This window comes from Anolis carolinensis, chromosome 6 (assembly GCF_035594765.1).
Source record: "Anolis carolinensis isolate JA03-04 chromosome 6, rAnoCar3.1.pri, whole genome shotgun sequence".
In the NCBI taxonomy this organism is placed as follows: domain Eukaryota; kingdom Metazoa; phylum Chordata; class Lepidosauria; order Squamata; family Dactyloidae; genus Anolis; species Anolis carolinensis.
In genome coordinates, this window is record NC_085846.1 from 43,756,684 (window position 1) to 43,776,817 (window position 20,134).

Sequence of the window (20,134 nt, forward strand, 5' to 3'; positions counted from 1 at the left end):
CTTTCAGATCCCAACCTTCATTGTTTTTGTACTCTTGCTTTCAATTCCATGTTCTTTCCCTCCAGCCAAGCAATATTTGGTACATTTCAGTGTCCTAATACACCAACTCTTTTGCTACTTCCTAGAATATATTCATTTTCCCTTGCACACTGCAGGCTTAAATACAAAGAGAAAAAAAGAGAGGATTTAGGATCTACTAGATCTCAATTTTAGGACAACTACACATTTTTAGGTGGATATGGATAGAAATGTTCGCCTTTAGAAATAATTTCAAATGAAAGGACATAGTTTGGTGTATGTCTGCATTGTGTGCTTTCGATCTTCATCTTCTCAACCGCTTTTGCTACTCATTGTTCCCCCCAGATTCTACATTTCATCAGAATATAGCTCTTGCCAAACATTTGACTGTCTGTAGATATCTAAACACATAGTTATGTTAGAGACGGCAAGATGCATATTTGAGGAGAAAAACATGCTTTAATAATCTGACATCTTTCAACATTTGAGAGTCCACTCTTTCTAAATATGGATGACATCTCATTCTTTTTCCACCGAAAACTTAGGGATGATTCAACTCTCTCGCCTGTAAACTGTCATGATTTTAACCAAGAAAGGTTTTTAAAATATTCTTAGTATTACTGTTTTCACAAGAAATATCCCTAGCCTCAACACAAGACATGTCTTCATATGGTTCTCCTTCTATGGAGAGCTGACTAGGTCCCCTAGATGGTAGTTCTGCCTTGCCTGGCTCCCTTGGGGGACGGGACAGTTTCCGGGGGGGGGGGGGAGGGGATATTGAGGTCGTGTGGGGGAGGAGGAAGAACAGTTGCCTTTATCCCAGGGAGAAGTGCAACAAAACCTTTGCGACCCTGGAGAAGGCTAGGTGTGGTAGTCCTCATGACAGACCCCCCCCCAGGCTTAAGGTACTGCTGCTGAATGCTGAATGCCAGGTCCGTCAACGGTAAGACCTCTATATCCAGAATCTAATCCTTAAGGAGAGGGTGGACCTGGCCTGCATTACTGAGACCTGGTTGGACGAGCTGGGTGGGGTAAATCTCACCCAGCTGTGTCCTCCTGGTTTCAGGGTGCACCAGCAGGCCAGACTCGGGGGGCGAGGGGGAGGGGTTGCAGTGGTCTTTCGGCAGTCCATTGCTGTGGCCAGGTGTGCCGTTCCACAATGCTTGGGTTTTGAATGTGTCCACCTCCCACAGTGAGAGTCCGGGACAGTTTGCTCGTGTACCGTCCACTCCGCGACACAGCAGTCTCTTTGCCTGAGCTAGCAGAAGTGGTCTCTGGCCTGGTGCTGGTCGCCTGGTGGTGCTGGGGGATTTCAACATCCACACAGAGGCCTCTTTAACAGGTGCAGCACAGGACTTCATGGCTGCCATGACAACCATGGGGCTGTCCCAAGTTATATCTGGACCCACCCATCAGGTGGGACACACACTTGACCTAGTTTTTATTGCGGACGGTGGTGTGGTTGGGGTGGAAGAGCAAAACATTCTTCCATTGTCATGGTCCAACTACTATCTGGTCACTCTAAGACTTACCATAATCGCTAACCTCTGCGGAGGTGGTGGTCCGATTAAGATGGTCTGCCACAGGAGGCTTATGGATCCAGATGGTTTTTCCTGTCATAGAGTCTGACGATCCTGTCGATGCCTTGGTCAACCGCTATAACAGTGAGATGGCTAGGGCAATAGACACGATTGCCCCTGAACGTCCTCTCTCAACTCGCCAACCCACTAGGGCTCCTTGGTTCACAGAGGAGCTGGCTGTGATGAAGCAGATGAGGAGGGGTCTAGAGTGCAACAGGCAGAAAACGCGTAGGGTAGCCGACTGAGCACGGGCTACAGCCGCTATTAATGCCTACTCCGTGGCTTTGCGGTCAGCCAGAAAGGCTTTCTCGACTGCCCGCATAGCGTCTGCAGCTAATAGACCAATAGAGTTGTTTTGGGTTGTTGGGGAGCTCCTCCACGCATCTCGGGGGTGGGGGGGGAGGAGATCCCTGACAAACCGGAAACTCAGTGCAGCGATTTCACTCACTATTTTGCAAATAAAGTCGCTCGGTTACGCTCTGAGTTGGACACTGGTGTTAATGCAATGCCAGATGAAGTGCCTGACGCGTTTGTCTGTCCGATTTTGCTGGAGCAAGGGATTTTTCCATCTAACCTGAAACAGGCAATAATTAGGCCTATATTAAAAAGGCATCCCTTGATTCCTCTATTCTAAACAACTATAGGCCGATTTCTAACCTCCCTTTCTTGAGCAAGGTGTTGGAATGGGTGGTTGCCTCTCAGCTCCAGGGATTCTTGGAAGACACCGATTTTCTAGACCATTCACAGTCTGGTTTCAGGCCTGGACACAGTACTTAGATGGCTTTGGTCACCTTGGTGGATGATCTCCGCAGAGAGCTAGATAGGGGGAGTGTGACCCTGCTGGTTCTCTTGGACATCTCAGCGGCTTTTGATACCATCGACCATGGTATCCTTCTGGGAAGGTTCTCCGGGATGGGCTTTGGGGGTACTGCTTTGCAGTGGCTCCAGTCCTTGCTGGAGGGCCGTTGGTGAAGCTGGGGGATGCCCGCTCGGACCCCTGGTCATTGACCTGTGGGGTCCCGCAAGGTTCTATTTTATCCCCCATGCTCTGTAACATCTACATGAAACCGCTGGGAGAGGTCATCCGGAGTTTTGGAGTTCGGTGCCATCTCTACGCAGATGACACCCAACTCTACTACTCATTTCCACCGAAGTCCAAGGAAGCCCCTCGGATACTGGACCAGTGCCTGGCCGCTGTGATGGGCTGGATGAGGGCAAACAAGCTAAAGCTTAATCCTGACAAGACAGAGGTCCTCAAGGTCAGTCATATGTCTGACTGGGATATAGGGTGGGAACCTGTGCTTGGCAGGGTCACACTCCCCCTGAAGGCGCAGGTCTGCAGTTTGGGGGTCCTCTTGGATTTGGCACTGACACCTGATGCTCAGGTGTCGGTGGTGGCCGGGAAGGCCTTTGCACAACAAAAACTCATGCAACAGCTGCGACCATACCTTGTGAAGTCTGACTTGGCCACAGTGGTTCATGCCTTAGTCACCTCTAGACTGGACTATTGCAACACACTCTATGTGGGGTTGCCCTTGAAGATGGCCCGGAAATTACAATTAGTCCAACGTTCAGCAGCCAAGTTGCTAACGGGAGCAAATTGCAGGAATCGGTCAACCCCCCCTGTTCAAGGAGCTCCATCGGCTGCTGATTATTTTCCGGTCCCAATTCAAGGTGCAGGTTCTTACCTATAAAGCCCTAAACGGTTTGAGACCTGCCTTCCTTAGTGACCATGTTTCCCTCTATGAACCTGCGCAATCTCTTCATTCATCTGGGGAGGCCCTTCTCTTGCTTCCGCCTCTATCGCAGACTATTGGCGGGGATGAGGGAGTGGGCCTTCTTGGTTGTGGCCCCACGGATCTGGAACTCCCTCCCTAGGGAGATCAGGCAGGCACCCACCCTTGCATCCTTTAAAAATGAGTTTAAAACTTGTTTTTTTTGTTGCGCATTTGAATAATTTAGTCCCCATGATCGTAATTTAAATTAATACATTTTCTTCTCCTACAATTAATTTGGACATTTGTCCCCCTCCCCAACAGTTGAGATATGCTTGCACTTTGTGCTCTTGCCCCGAAGCACTTTACAATCATACCATTGCACTTTAGTTTAAATAGCCCCTCCATGCTATCCCCCTCCACCAAATTGGTGGTCCATCTTATTTTATTGTATTGTTATTCATTTTATGCCTTAAATGAGTTTTTATGGATTGATGTATTGTTCTGCATAATGTTGTTTTTATTGTGTTTTTACTCTTTGTAATGTTTTAATTGTTGTATTTTGGTTATTGTTGTCAGGCTTTCTCCCATGTTAGCCGCCCTGAGTCCCTGCCGGTAGATGGTGGCGGAATAGAAAAATAAAGTTACTTACTTACTTACTTACTCACTGGATTAAATTCTGTTCGAAAATCTAGGGATTAGTGGAATATCATCTGATAATGGCAATGCACAGTCATAACTGAAAGTTACACCAACATGCTTTTTTATTGTATGTCTTTTGGGCTGTGTGGCCATGTTCCGAAAGACATACAACAACCCTGTGATCCCGGCCATGAAAGCCTTCGACAACACAATGCTTTTTTATTGTGGCAGAAGAGGAATTCACTATCTTCCTTGTGCAACAATTAAAATCCCTGCAGAACTCACCTTCTGACTGCATTCTCTCATATCCATTTAGTGATTGGTAGTGAGAAGCATTGGAGAATTATTTGGCTATTTCCCTAAAGCTAGATGTGCAATGACAAAGGTGACGTCTTCTCTTGATGTCTTCTAGAGGTCCTATAGGATACCATAGGGACATAATCAGATACTTATACAATTCTCAACTGATGTAGGAGAAAGGACAGTTCTGTGGAAAGGAATAATGGAGAAATGTAGTTCTGTCCGATTATGATCTTACAAAATACACCCCAAAGCAAGATCTTGGCCAATATGGCATGTTTCAAGCAGTACCATGTTTTGTAATTGTCACAAAATGACGTTGCTCATGTTGTTGTTTATACTATCATTATTGTTGGTTTTATCTCTTAATAGGAAATGGAAGAATTTGTCCAGAGTTCCGGAGAACATGGCATTGTGGTATTTTCTCTCGGTTCAATGCTTAAAAACCTAACAGATGAAAAAAGCAACCTGGTTGCCCTGGCACTCAGCCAGCTTCCGCAGAAGGTCAGTTTGATGGATGTAAATTCTTTTTTAAATAGTTATTTGTAGACTAGGAAATTTATTGCATAAGGCTCTTCTCCCGCTAAAAAATCATGTGTTTTGTTTTAAAAAAAACTCCACACACTATATAATTGGGACCTATTGAATCATACTGGAATCACACCACAGGCAATCCCTGAGTTATAAACACCTGACTTACAAATGACTCCTAGTTAAGAACAGGGGTAGAACAACAGAAAGTGAGAGAAATCTACTTCTGGAAAGGGAAATTCACTTAAACAGTTGAGTCACGTATACGTTTTCAATGCATGGCTTTGAAATATGGACAGGGTGACAGGGAAAAAAATAACCTCATTGAAAGTGTGTTTTTTAAAGAGTTCTACAAACGCTTTTCCAAAAAAGTTTGTAGAATAGACTAAAAAGGCAGATACAGTAGAGTCTCACTTATCCAACCATCGCTCATCCAATGTTCTGTATTATCCAATGCAGTCTGCCTCCCGCCTGGATCCACAGCTGTTTCTCTAGGCAGGCAAGGATCATACATTTTTAAAAATCTTCACAGGACTGAACTTTTTATGGATTTAACTTCGAACAATGTTGTTACTGTAAGTTCACTTTATGCAATTATCTTTATTTGTAGTCAATTTTTAGTAGTCAATGTTTTCAATATATTGCGGTGTTTTGGTGCTAAATTTGTAAATATAGTAATGACTACATACTTTGTATTGAACTGCTTTTTCTGTCGATTTGTTGTAAAAATGATGTTTTGGTAATTAATTTATAAAATCATAACATAATTTGAGGTTTAATAGGCTTTTCCTTAATCCCTCCCTATTATCCAACATTTTTGTTTATTCAATGTTCTGCCGGCCCGTTTGTACTGGATAAGCGAGACTCTACTGCAAATAGATCCAAAAGCAAATCTTCTTAGAAACCAAAATGACTAAACTGAGCCTAAATACTTTGGACATACCATGAGATTTCATGACATGAAGTAGCATAGAGGGCAATAGAGGAGGACTGTATTCCGGGTGGAAAGGATGAATAAAGGAAGCCATGTTTCTGAATTTGCAAAACCTCTGCAAATCTATTAATAACAAGGGTTTGAGAGGTCTCTCATTCATAGGGTTGTAAATTGACTCTTTTGTCTTGCCATTGGTGTCCATATTTTTAAAAGGGGGTTATCAGTATCCAGCATTGCAGACACTACATTCCCTCACTCTTTGCCTATTTTGGTGTATGATTTAAGGCAAGGGCAGGAATTGATCTGACAGCTTCTTTCACCTTAACCTACAATTGCTATTTGAGAAGCTTCCAAATAAGCATGCTCTCGGAAAATTGTTAAGGATGAAATGTAGCTGTTTTTGAAAGCTGTATTACAAGGAATCTTTTTCTCTTTCTTCAGGTTATTTGGCGGTACAAAGGGAAAAGGCCAGAAACATTAGGAGCCAATACCAGACTTTATGACTGGATCCCACAAAATGATCTACTGGGTGAGAAATCTGGGTTTACAGCTCGCCTTAAGTAATTACTGGGAAATGTATCACTTCCATCCCTATGTTCTAATCTCCTGGTGGTAATAGGCAGTAAGGATGAATAGAGTTCACTATTTCTTATTTTTGTCAATCACATTCACTCTTTTTGGATTGGATATTACTAAGGCCAAGTCACCTTTTGTGATGTCACTAGGAAAGAAAGGTGTATGAGGGGAAGTGAGGAAGAAAAGAAAGAGCCTCAAAGAGAACCATGTTGCTGTGGAGGCCTTGTTAGGCCTTCTCAGAGCTGGAGAAGGGAGAAAAGAAAGGAAAAATAGTAAATGAAGGGAAAGGGGTGGGGGAGAAAGACAAAGAAAGTAAGGAAAGGAGGATCAAAAAGGAAAGGGTGTTACGAGTCAGATGCCAGTCAATATAAATAACTCAGTTTATTGCAAAACAACATAAAAGAGCCTAGAAAACAATAAAAAAGGGCTCAAAACACTTTCTCTTCAGTGTGAAGTAACAATGTCCAAAAAGAACTCAAAAAACCCAAACTTGGGATATAATCCAGATTATCCTGGGAAATAATCCAGATTAAAACAAACTAAGCCGAAACAGCTGAAAACTTGTTCCACCTACTCAATGGAGCTTAACAATCACAGGAAAGCAACCAGCAACTACCCACAGTGACCAGCGGCCACACTGTGCCCCAAAACGTTGTTGTGAAGCCAAATTGCGCCGTAAAGGAGAAGTCACAGCCGCCACATCCGGTCCGCGTCATTAGGGAGAAGTCACAGGTATCGAGTTCCAATCCGCGTCGCTATGGAGAAGTCACAGGCATTGAGTTCCAATCCGCGTCGTTAGGGAGAAGTCACAGGCATCGAGTTCCAATCCGCGTCGTTAGGGAGAAGTCACAGGCATTGAGTTCCAGTCCAAGGTCAACACAAAGAGCCAAAGTGACGGAGGCAAGCCAGCAGGCCTCAAAGCAGTCTTCCAAACACGTCTTCTGAAACAATCCCGAAAGCGCCCAACAAACACCTTGCCGATTGCAAGGTTACATTAGCAACAAACTTACTTTTATTTACAAGTCCTCTTCCGAACTTGAGCCAGCTAACGCCCTATCCATAGCTGTGGATGGTGGTGGTGCGACTATTATGTGATGGTATTACACGCTCAAAAAGCTTATTTGCAGGGGCCTTTTTCACCACATAATAGTCCCTTTGAGGGCGCACCTGCACCCTCAAAGACCTGTCTCCTTTGTAACTCGGAAGGGTGAACTCACCTGCATGCCAGCCTTTCCCTTCTGAACTATGGAGGATCCTCTAACTTGGAAAGGAAAGGCTGGCAGACAATCAAGTTCATCCACTTGTCAGCTTTTTTTCTGAGCTACAAAACCTCTGTAAAAGCTAGTGGGTGGATGAGTTCACCCACTTGCTAGCCTTCCCCTTCTGAGCCACGAAGTATCTGTAGCTTGGATGGGAAAGGCTGGTGGGCAGGTGAAACAGCCTGCCCACCAGCCTCTCCCTTCTGAGTTACAGAAGCTTGCGAGTGAACTCACCTGTCCCCTGTCTCTCCCCTCCATAGTTCTGGATACAGAGGTGATTGGGCAATTGAACTTGTCCACCTACCAGCTCCTCCCCTCTGTAGCTACAATGCTTGCTTCAGTTATCAGCCGAAGCAAGACCTGAAAGGGATAGGTGTGTGGGTGAGTGAAACCTCACCTACCCGTGCGCCTGTTTCCTTTGCATAATAGTCATACCCATGACTATTATGTGATGAAACAAAAAATACCAAAAAGAGTACTCAAAATAGGGGTGCAACTATTCTGTGATGGTGATTATTCTGCTATGAAATACGATATCTGATCTGGAAATTAATACATGTCAGTATTTCCTACTTTTTGTTATGTGCTCACCCAAGACCATATTCCCATTTCTGGAAACATATCAATATTTAGAGTAAATGACAATCTTCAGGAATTAATCTGAGTTGGAATATTTTAGTAAATAGTTGCAATAACTAATTTTTATCAGCCCTTTAATGTATTACCCATATTTTTATATTCCAATTCCAGGACATCCCAAGACAAAAGCTTTTATAACTCATGGTGGAACCAATGGGATCTATGAAGCCATTTATCATGGTATTCCCATGGTAGGGATCCCCATGTTTGCAGACCAACCTGATAACATTGCTCACATGCGTGCAAAGGGAATGGCTGTAGAGCTGAATATGTACACAATGACTGCACAAGATTTATTGGATGCCGTTAATACCGTTATTCACAATACAACGTAAGTCCAATGGAAATTCTACGAAAGAGAGATTATTCTAGGCTACATCTAAAGCAAAACATTCTTTCAATGAGTTTTGGAGACAAAAATGTGTTATCTTTAGTACATAGTAGTGAGGTTCTTTGAACAACCTCTTTTCCATCTTCTCTTTCTTCTTTGCTCTTGTGAATGTCCCCCCTGATTCCCATTCCAATATCTACTTGAACCACTTCAAATATTTGCCTTATTGTCATAACTGTATTTGAAGCTAGCATCACTTCATTTAGCATCTCAGACTGAACCTTGTGGACTGACTCTTGTATCAGTTTCTGAACTAAAAAAATGAAATGTGGCCAGTTTCTTCATTGTGTAGTTTTAAAAATTTAAATGGTCACATTCATATTCTGGTGTTCACAACAAGAACTGAATGCCTAATTAAGCTACAGCCAACACATTTAACGTTTGGACCTCTAGATCAAACATCTGGTCCTAGTGGTTCTCAACCTGGGTTCCCCAGATCATTTTGGCCTTCAACTCCCAGAAATCCTAATAGCTGGTAAACTGACTGGGATTTCTGTGAGTTGTAGGCCAAAATACCGGGGGACCCACAGGTTGAGAGCCACTGCTCTAGTTGTTGCTGAACTATGCTCCCATCATCACTCATCATGAATGATAGTGAAATGTTGACTAGGAATTAGGAGGTACTGTGCTTACAGAAAAATATAACAATTATATAAAGGTGCAACAATTTATTCATGAAAATGAGAAAAAATACCAAGTATCAAAGTGAAACCATAGAACATAGGTGCTTTGAATGCAATTTCCTGCTTCTTGGTAGGGGATTGGACTGAATGGCCCATGAGATCTATTCCAACTCTATGATTCAATGATTCTATGAACTGTACAATTTACTTAATTTCACTTGATTTAAAATGTTTTGTGCAATGTTTCGCAAATATTTCGCAAAATAGTAAATAGCTTTCAGTTAAGCAGCTGTTCCACAGAAACTAAGACAATAAGGATGTTAATGAGAACTGGTGGGTCATCTTTTCTCCTGATTCCATTACTGTTTGTTGTTCTTTCTTCCTCATCCCTATAGATATAAGGAAAATGCAGTACGTCTGTCGAAGATTCATCATGATCAACCTATGAAGCCTCTAGACCGAGCTGTCTTCTGGATTGAGTTTGTTATGCGCCACAAAGGTGCCAAACATTTGAGAGTAGCTGCCCATGACTTGACCTGGTACCAGTATCACTGCCTTGATGTCATTGCCTTTTTGATCAGTTGTGTGGCACTTTTCATGTTCATCATTGTAAAATGCTGCTCGTTTTGCTGTCGGAAATGTGGCATCACACGGAAAACAAAAATTGAATAGTTTCTGCTCAGCACACAACCATCATGTGACTTGTATAATCTAACATGCTCAAACTTGGTATGTTAAACCCTATAGTCATTTACCATCATGTTCAGCTTGATTGCATGTAGAAGCTCATCTATCCTTGCTAGGTTCCATTAAACTGAGAGCATAGATTTGTAGGTATGAAGGATGATACCTATATACAACATTTAGATTTATTTTTAATAAATCTGCAGCCTGAGATTTCTGTTTTGTGTAGCAACAACTTTTTGGAGCGGTCAGAGTCTGTCCATTTCATAAAATCAAAGGGTCTATATTGGTTGAAAAAATTCTTGCTAGAGTAGGAGTTTTGGTATGCTATAAGTCTTTGTTCAAGTGGTAGAAAATGTTTTTGAAATACAGGAAACAGAGGTGCTTACTATATATATATATATATATATATATATATATATATATATATATTAAATGAATGTATGATTGTCATAATACAGTACATGCAGGTTGGAATCAGTTTGGAGTCAATGGAACTAAAATTAAAAATTAAATAATTCTCAAATTGCTGGATTGTCTTCTATATCAACTTTGAAGCTATGATATTTTTTCTTCCCATTATTCTTGGAGCGACCAAAAAAGGCAAGGGCTGTATAAGTGTTGAGTTCTATGGTAATAAAATGATTCTTCTAGGAGAAAGTTTATCAAAGGGTGGGAGAAGAATCAATATACAGTAGAGTCTCACTTATCCAAGCCTCGCTTATCCAAGCCTCTGGATTATCCAAGCCATTTTTGTAGTCAATGTTTTCAATATACTGTGATATTTTGGTGCTAAATTCGTAAATACAGTAATTACAACATAACATTACTGTGTATTGAACTACTTTTTCTGTCAAACATAATCTAGAGCAGGGGTCCCCAAACTTTTTAAACAGGGGGCCAGTTCACGGTCCCTCCAACTGTTGTAGGGCTGGATTATAATTGAAAAAAACCCTATAAACAAATTCCTATGTACACTGCACATCTCTTATTTTGCAGTAAAAAAAAAACACCAAACGGGAACAAATACAGCCTCAATGTTAATCATAATCATAATAAAAATAATAAAGAGGGTTGGAAGATACCCCTTAGGCCATTGAGTCCAACCCTCTTCTACCTTTGTGCACCAAAAGCACAGGCAAAGCACCCCTGACAGATGGCCACCCAGCCTCAATGTTGTTAATAATGATAATAATAATGCATCACACAGCCCTAAACGCTTGGGAACTTGTGATTTGTGATACGAAATCCAACATATATATCTCGTTTGCTGTGTTATACTATGTCTTTGTGTCAATAATAATAATAATAATAATAATAATAATAATAATAATAATAATAATAATGAGGATTGGAAGAGACCCCTTGGGCCACTTAGTCCAGCCCTCTTTTGCCTTTGTGCTCCAAAAGCTCTAGCAAAGCACTCATTGATAATTAATTAAATTAAGGGGGCCGGGCTGTGGCGCAGCTGTTGAGCAGCTGCCTTAAATCACTCTGACCATGAGGTCATGAGTTCGAGGCCAGCCCGTGGCGGGGTGAGCACCCGTCAATTAAAAATTAAAAATAGCCCCTGCTCGTTGCTGACCTAGCAACCCGAAAGATAGTTGCATCTATCAAGTAGGAGATAAGGTACCACTTATAAAGTGGGGAGGCAAGATTAACTAATTTACGACCTGGAATGAGGAAGTGCTGTCAGTGTGGATGATGAAGCAGCTGCTCCCCCCTGTGGCCAGAATCAAACATCCCCTCAGAAGAAGGTTAACTTGCCTCTGCGTGTGTCTCTCAGTCTCTGTTTGATGTGTTTATGGGCATTGAATGTTTGCCCTATGTGTGTTATAATGTGATCCGCCCTGAGTCCCCTTCGGGGTGAGAAGGGCGGAATATAAATACTGTAAATAAATAAATAAATAAATAAATAAATAAAATACCATTATAAACAAGCAAAGCTCTGGAAGGCGCACACCGGGCAAGGGAGGAGGCGGATAAATGGCTTCGATGGGCCGCATGTGGCCCCCAGGCCTTAGTTTGGGGATCCCTGAATTTTTAAAGAATCCTGAAATGTCCAACAATCTGGAGTTTCTAAATATACACATGCACAGACATAAATGTATACAGTAAAGCCCCGCTTATCCGTCATAAACTGGCAGGCAGAATGACGGATAAGCGAAACTGACAGATAACAGGGCGGGTGCTCATTCGCCCACCCTCCCTCCCTCGCTCATTTACCAGGCTGGGTCCCAGCAGTGGCGATGACAGCACCAGGACCTGGCGAGGTGAGTGAGTATGTGCGTGAGAGAGAGAGTGAGGAAGGGCCTTTGCTGCCCTCCTTCGCTCGCCTGCCTCCGTCCCTCAGCTCCTTCACCACACCAGGTCCCGGCAGCACCAGGGCTCGGCCTGGCGAAGGAGCGAGCGGGCAAGCGAGCGAGGGAGGGTCTTTGCCGCCCTCCTTCACTTGCCCGCCTGCCATCCCTCGGCTCCTTCACCAGGCCAGGCTCTGGTATTCCCGGGGCCCATCCTCGCGAAGGAGTGAGCGAACAGGCGAGTGGGCACGGAAGGGCCTTTGCCGCCCTCTTTCACTCGCTCGCTCGCTCCTTTGCCTTGGATAATACAGAGTGTCGGATTAGCAGAACTTGAATTAGCAGGACTCTACTGTATATGCATATGTCTGTCCATGTATGTATGTATCCATCTATCTCATTTATATGTATATAAGGAATGGTCTTAATACTCAGAGAGAAGATCAAAATATATCCAATAGTAGTGTCTCCATGTTTTGGAGTTTTCTGCCATTGGATACATTCCTAGAAGGCACTCTGCCTTCTTTTGATAGCAGGGAGAGGCTTTATATTATCACACAACGTTAAGAATCAAGGAACTAGTTGTTCATAATTTTTACTGTGACTTTATTACAACTCTGGAAGAATCTCAACATCCAAATCTCTGACATTTACCACAAGAAAATGGAGACATTATGCTATCTGATCTCCAGTATGAGAGGAACGAGAAGACATTTATTATATGACATGTGCTGCTGGTAATGTTTCAGGTTGTAAATTGTTTGGATGCATTATATAGAATACAATTTTGGTTTTATAAATAAAATACAGAAATACAAATTTGTTAAAAGTATCACTTGCTTTTGTTTTTTAAAATCCAAATCAATGCATGAAAACAGACATTAACATCCATTTACTCCACTCTTGCTTTAAAACGGTACAACTTAATAGGGATCTTAGTTGACCCCAAGCTGAAAATGAGTCAACAGTGTGATGTGGCAGCTAAAAAGACAATATGATTTTAGGCTTCATTAATAATATTGTGGCTACATTGAGGAAAGTCATAGTCTATTTTGCTTTGATCAGAAGTCTCCAGAATACTGTACCCATTTTTGGGCATCAGTTCAAAAATAATATTAAGAAGCCATGTGTCCAGAGAAGGGTAACCAAAATGATAAAATGGAAGCCAAGTCCTATGATGAATAGCCTAGGGAGCTGACAATAGCCATGTTTAAATGTTTGAAAGAATGACACATTAAGGAGGGGTCAAGCTTGTTTTCTGCTGGTCTTGAGAATAGGACACAGAGCAATTGATTCAAGTTGCAAGAAAAAAGATTACAACTAAAAATTAGGAAGAACTTCCTATTATAAAATAATAGAGATGTGCATAATGGGTAGAGTGCCCTTTTTGGAGTTTCCTGTTCCTGCTGGAATAGAAGCTTCTAGAATCAAAAGAGGCTTCTAGAATCAAAAGAAGCTTCTGTGCCGGCAATGTAAGCAGACATTATCGGAGAATGCTGTGTCTGTATATATAATAAAGATAAGGAGCCAGTTTCGGTTGAAAGCTGAATGGGAGAGTCTGGTGTCTTTACCACTTCATGCCTTCAGGTAGAACTCTCAAGGTCGAAGCAGCTGAGATAAGGAAGTTGATTCATCTCAACCCTTTATTCCTGACATTAACTGCCTCTGACCTTGAGCTAGAATGACTGAATCCATATCCACTACCCATATGCAGTCTGTGATTAGAAAATTCCAGATTTCACAGTCTTGCCCCTGTCACCACTTGCTGATTGCCATGGGACATTTGTTGATTTTGTTTTATTTTTATTTTTCTTGGAAGATGCCTGCGCTTGAATTTGATTTATGTCTGGAAGTCAGTGCACAACAATTCAACACAGTCTTCACAGAATGAGGTGCATATCCATTGGTATGATTAATCCAACAACCGGTGGCATCCCTTCAGTTGCAGCATTCTTCAGCCTTCACATCCCTTGTAACATGTACCATGTTATCATCTGCCTGCTCTGCTACTGAGGATTTCAGATTGCGCTTGGTCTGGTTTCTCCCCTGCGGCCCTACGGCCCAGGAAGCATGTGACTCCAAAGGCTTCGCCCCCAGGTTAATTGGAACACAGAAGCCTCTTCACCACTACAGGGTGACAATACATTGAGGGGGTTTGTCTTACTTGTATGTTTGCAATAATAATAATAATAATAATAATAATAATAATAATAATAATAATAATAAGTTCCATTGGAACTTATGCCTCAAGCACCACCTCCCAGCAGCAAAGAACTGGTGGGATCACAAACCAGCAAAGGTCGTGGAAAATGAACACGCAAAGATACTGTGGGACTTCCGAATCCAGACTGACAAAGTTCTGGAACACAACACACCAGATATCACAGTTGTGGAAAAGAACAAGGTTTGGATAATTGATGTCGCCATCCCAGGTGACAGTCGCATTGATGAAAAACAACAGGAAAAACTCAGCCGCTATCAGGACCTCAAGATTGAACTTCAAAGACTCTGGCAGAAACCAGTGCAGGTGGTCCCGGTGGTGATGGGCACATTGGGTGCCGTGCCAAAAGATCTCAGCCGGCATTTGGAAACAATAGACATTGACAAAATTACGATCTGCCAACTGCAAAAGGCCACCCTGCTGGGATCTGCACGCATCATCCGAAAATACATCACACAGTCCTAGACACTTGGGAAGTGTTCGACTTGTGATTTTGTGAAACAAAATCCAGCGTGTCTATCTTGTTTGCTGTGTCATACAACATCGTTGTGTCAATAATAATAATAATAATAATTATAATATAGTCTTATATCCTGCCCCATCTCCCCAAGGGGCCTTGAGGAGGTTTACAAAGGGACCATGCCCAAACAATATAAAAATACAACAGGAAAAACAAATTCAAACACAGCAATAAATACATCAAAAAAGCATACAACAACAACAATTTAAAAACAATTAAAACATGTTCAATGCTCTGGAGCGGTATAATGGGCACTTCAATCTTCAGACTAAGAGTGAGAAATAAGGTTAACAACATGGTTTCTTTTTCCTTTTCTGAATTCAGCTTGGACATGTGTTCTTCTGCATATTTGATAATGCAACCTTGCAAATGAGTGCAATGATCTAATTGTTGCCTTTGCTATTTGATGCTGGAATTTGTAGTTCAGCTATGTCCCAAGGGATGCCTGGTTAGTCGCTAATATAGATACCGAATCAGAAATCAAGAACCGAAGATCTTACCATGATGAAGGCAAGCAACAGAGACTTTATCCAATTTGCGCAAAATGGATGCTTGTACAGCACGGATACTTGAAGAGCAACAAGCATAAAAATACATTAACTAGCAGACATTTTTATACATATACCGTATATACTCGAGGATAAGCCGACCCGAATATAAGCCGAGGCACCTAATTTTACCACAAAAAACTGGGAAAACTTATTGACTTGAGTATAAGCCGAGGGTGGGAAATGCAGCAGCTACTGGTAAATTTCAAAAATAAAATTAGATACCAATAAAATTACATTAATTGATGCATCAGTGGGTTAAATGTTTTGAATATTTACTGTATTTCAAAGAAAAACAGTAAACTAACTCTATAAGTGGAAAAGCAACAATAACTTTATAATAATAATCATCATCAACAACAACAGCTTCATTTGTACCCTGCCCTATCTATCTCCCCCTGGGGAACTCAGGCCAGCTTCCAACATAGTAACAGGCAAACATATAATGCTTACATAAACAATGCAGAGCTAGATATAGATCTATCACTGATAGCGGAGACCCCCGCTTTTAAACTCATCTGACCTGCAGCGGGGAGTTCCACAGATCCGGATCGCCAACGAAGTGGGAAAGTGTTCTGACCGCAAAAATTATTATTAAATTATTTTCATTGCTTTCCCCCAGCCCTAACATTGTAACTAACCCCCCAATAAAAAGCATCCTTTCTTTTAACTTGAAATCCTCTCAAGTAGTTATTTTGTATCCCTTTTTCTGACTCCTTTGCATGAAATCCTCTCTCCTTTCCTCCACTAACTCAGCCGCCATTCAAACTCTGACGGGGAGCCTTCCGCGCTCTCCCTGCCATTGAGTAACATGGCGGACGGAACAATTTGACCCATAACTTCCTCGAAAATACTCCAAGCATGCCTATCTTTTATATCTAACCCTTTTGGAGGCTCCTGGTTCCGGGACAACCAACAGTGCCAGAATCGGTCCAGTTTAAAACTTCGAATCAGCTGACTGTCAAAAAGCCAGTTCCGATTGCTCTTTTGCTTCTCGGCTCCCGCGGCCGGCAGGTTGCCTTTGCGGGGACACAAGTTTCTCCCAGGGCTGCTGGTGGTGGACTGCCATTCCCTGGGAGAGAAATGTAGTTTCTTCAAGGACCAGCTGTGATCCCCATGATGGCAAGGACTCCCGGATGGACTTCTTCCGTTCATTCATTCATCTTCATTTTTATGAATGATCGGACTTCTCATTCATATACTTGCCTTCTGTTCTATGAAACGCCAGGCTCCCAAGAACAGAAGTCAACAGGAATTCCTTCACTTTATTATTTTTATGAACTCTGTGCATGAACTTTGACTATATTATGAATTGCTGGTACACACACTCTGAATTCCCCAAATACTCTACATGAACTTCCCCTCGGTGTATGTATGGCATATCTTAGATATTATTTTAATTGTTACTTTAGATATCACTCCCTGGTATATTTTAATCAATGAAGGCATAGCCTGAACTCTAGTTAACCCCGAAAATTCCCGCCTTTCCTCACCCTGTATTCTGGGCTTCACACACAAAAGAGGATAAACTGTCACCATAAAATTTAATCTATGTTGCATCTGCATGGCCCATAGCAAGAGATTGAGCCACCCCAGATCGGAGCAGTCCCCCAGGTGATAAAATCTCAAATGGTAATGTTGACCACTAACTCATCCGGACCCCTGGGGAGCTGTAGGAAGGCCCCCCGCTGGTCCAGCCACCATAACCCCATAGTGTCAATGTTTGCTGTCACCTCTGCCACACCTTAGGTGTTCATGAACTGTGTATGTGCGTAAAACCCCGGACATTCCAAATGGCTCTATTCAAAACAACAATAATCTTAGATTATCTTAGAAGGCGCTAGCCTCAGGTAGTCACTTTGCATATCTCCACTGATTCATTCACCAAAATCCATTGTCTAGCTGACTCCCGCCTCCCTCACCCCCAATTGGTCCTGACAGAGACGAAGGTTGTTCCTCATTGGCCAAGGCGGAGGGCGGGAAACCAAGCTCCCGCCTAGTGCGCCGCCCTCGACCTATCAGCAGCCAGATGGGCGGAGGGACGGGGCGGGAAGTTCAAACAGACTTCAAACTCGGAAATGTATAAAATGGCTTTATTTTCACTGTCATGTTACATCTTTCATGTCGAACTATCGCGGCTTGATGTCCTTTTCAGCTGAATTGCTTTAATAAACACTTTGACGGTTTTTCCTTCAACTTGGCAGAGCCTTTTCCTTTCGGTCTCAGGTAAATTATATTCCGGGTTATTTTCTACTTTTCGGTCGGCTTGCCAAGGTTCGTTCCCTCATCTGAGAGATGGATCGGATCTCCCTCATGGGGCTGATCCATACTGAATCGCGGTCTATAACATCATTATATATACTAATTTCACATGTGTATTTCTCCCTGAAACCTTTGCAAATCCTCTATGTGCATTTTCCTCCTGCAATATTTCCAAGCCCGATTTATCAATGTTTATATCTATCTAGACATCGCTGTGTGTGTGTGTGCGCGCGCGAATTCATATATAAAATTAATGTATACATATAGGAACAGATATACAGGTACATGGAAATCTCTAGTTATCTATATTTACATAGGATTTGCAAACACCTGTAAACATATGAGGGGAAAATTCATAATTAATGTATTTGTAGGGGGAACATCTATATAAATATTTAGAAGCTTTGGGGCACGCATTTACCCAAGGAAGAAATGCAAGCAAAGCCCCCCTAAAAACAACTTTGTCCTCTTTTCTCCTGCCCTTTCCCACCTCTTTTCTTTCACCCTTTTTCAAACTCTAAAAGTAGTCAGAAAAGGCTTTTTAAAACTTCTCTCCCCCTCCCAAAAAAACCCACCTCATTTTTGTTTCCTTAGGAATAAAAAGAAATACACACCTTCTGTTGCTCTCTTTTCCCTCCTTCCCTCCCTTTGGACTTGCAATAATAGTAGTAGCAGCAGTAGTAGTAGTAGTAGTAGTAATAATAATAATAGTAATAGTAATAGCAACGAATCGTGCAAATTTGCAAGAATATCTTTTTTTCTTCCCCTTCTGCCCATGCAATCTGGTTTGCAAGGGCTTGCAAGGGTTGCTCTCCTTTCGCTTTTGAAAACATTTTCTTCTTCTCTGTCTCTCTCTCAAAAAAAATAAGATAACCAGCCTGGGAGGAGAAGCAGAGGAGGGAGGTTTTGGAAAAGAAAACATACTGTGGCCTCCAGGCTCCGCTGCTGGCTTGACCTTGACCCGAATATAAGCGGGGGAGGCTTTTTCAGCTCATAAATAAGGGTTGAAAAACTCTGCTTATCTTCAAGTATATACAGTATTTGATTATGTGCACGTTTGCAAAAGAAGGAAAATAAATTAAAAAATAAGAAGAAGAGGGAGAGAAGTGAAGGGAGATGCATATTAGCCAGGGAAGGAATGAAGGGGACACAAAGTAGTCTTTCCTTTTGTTTTTTTTATTAATTCTTCCATTACAAAATACATAAAAATGTGGGTGAACTACAACTCCCAAAATCATGGGTAAATCCTCCCCAAATCCCACCAGTATTCACAGTTGGCCATGTTGGTTCTATGTGCCAAGTTTGGTCCAGATCTGTTTTCAGTTGAGTTCAGTGCTCTTTGGATGCAGGTGGACTACAACTCCCATATGCTAAGGTCAATCACCCCCAAACCCCGCCTGTATTCACAGTTGGTGATGTTGGGTCTGTGTGCTCAGTTTGGTTCAGATCCATCATCGGTGGGGGTCATAGGATTCTCTGGATTCTGGGAGAACTACAATTCCCATCATGTTGCGTCAGCCCCCCCTGTCATATTAGATATTTATGCCAAGTTTGGTCCAGATCCATCATTTGGGTGCCCGTTGCTCTGTTGATGTGGGTGAACTCTAACTCCCAAATTCTGAGGTCAGTTCCCTTGAAAACCCACCAGTATTCAAAGTTTGGCATGTTGGGTAGTGTTGTTGAACTACAACTCCCAGAATTCAAAAACATTTGGGCATATTGAGTATTCGTGCCAAATTTGGTCCAGATCCATCATTATTTGAGTCCACGGTGCTCTCTGGATGTAAATGAACTACAACTCCAAAACTCAAGGTCAGTGCCCACCAAACCCTTCCAGTATTTTCTGTTGGTCATGGGAGTTCTGTGTGCCAAGTTTGGTTCAATTCTATCATTGGTGGAGTTCACAATGCTCTTTGATTGTAGGTGAACAATAAATTCCAGCAACTAGAACTCCCAAATGACAAAATCAACCCCACCCAACCCCACCAGTATTCAAATATGGGTGTTTTGGGGATTTGTGCCAAATTTGGTCCAGTGAATGAAAATATATCCTGCATATCAGATATGAAAATATATCCTGCATATATGATATTTAAAGGTAAAGGTAAAGGTTTCCCTTGACATTAAATCCAGTCATGTCTGACTCTGGGGGTTGGTGCTCATCTCCATTTCTAAGCCAAAGAGCCGGCGTTGTCCGTAGACACCTCCAAGGTCATGTGGCTGGCATGACTGCATGGAGCGCCGTTAAATCAGATATTTACATTATGATTAATAAAGGTAGCAAAACTACAGTTATGAAGTAGCAATGAAAATGATGTTATGTTGGGGGTCGCCACAACATGAGGAACTGTATTAAGGGGTTGTGGCATTAGGAAGGTTGAGAACCACTGCCCT

General features: G+C 42.2%; 1 protein-coding gene across 3 annotated transcripts in view; it reads left to right on the plus strand.

The window, feature by feature from the left end:
- LOC100560189 (UDP-glucuronosyltransferase 2A1) overlaps positions 1–20,134 on the plus strand; it is a 59,598-nt gene that overhangs the window by 9,726 nt on the left and 29,738 nt on the right. For 2 of the 3 annotated variants that reach the window (XM_003222391.4, XM_062957673.1), the window contains exons 3-6: positions 4,628–4,759; positions 6,162–6,249; positions 8,306–8,525; positions 9,604–13,008. In XM_003222391.4, the coding sequence (XP_003222439.2) occupies positions 4,628–4,759; positions 6,162–6,249; positions 8,306–8,525; positions 9,604–9,880 (717 nt within the window). In that variant the 3' untranslated portion in view covers positions 9,881–13,008. Of the gene's footprint in view, positions 1–4,627; positions 4,760–6,161; positions 6,250–8,305; positions 8,526–9,603; positions 13,009–18,636; positions 18,644–20,134 lie in introns of those variants that run through there. The other variant, XM_062957674.1, reaches the window with a different exon arrangement.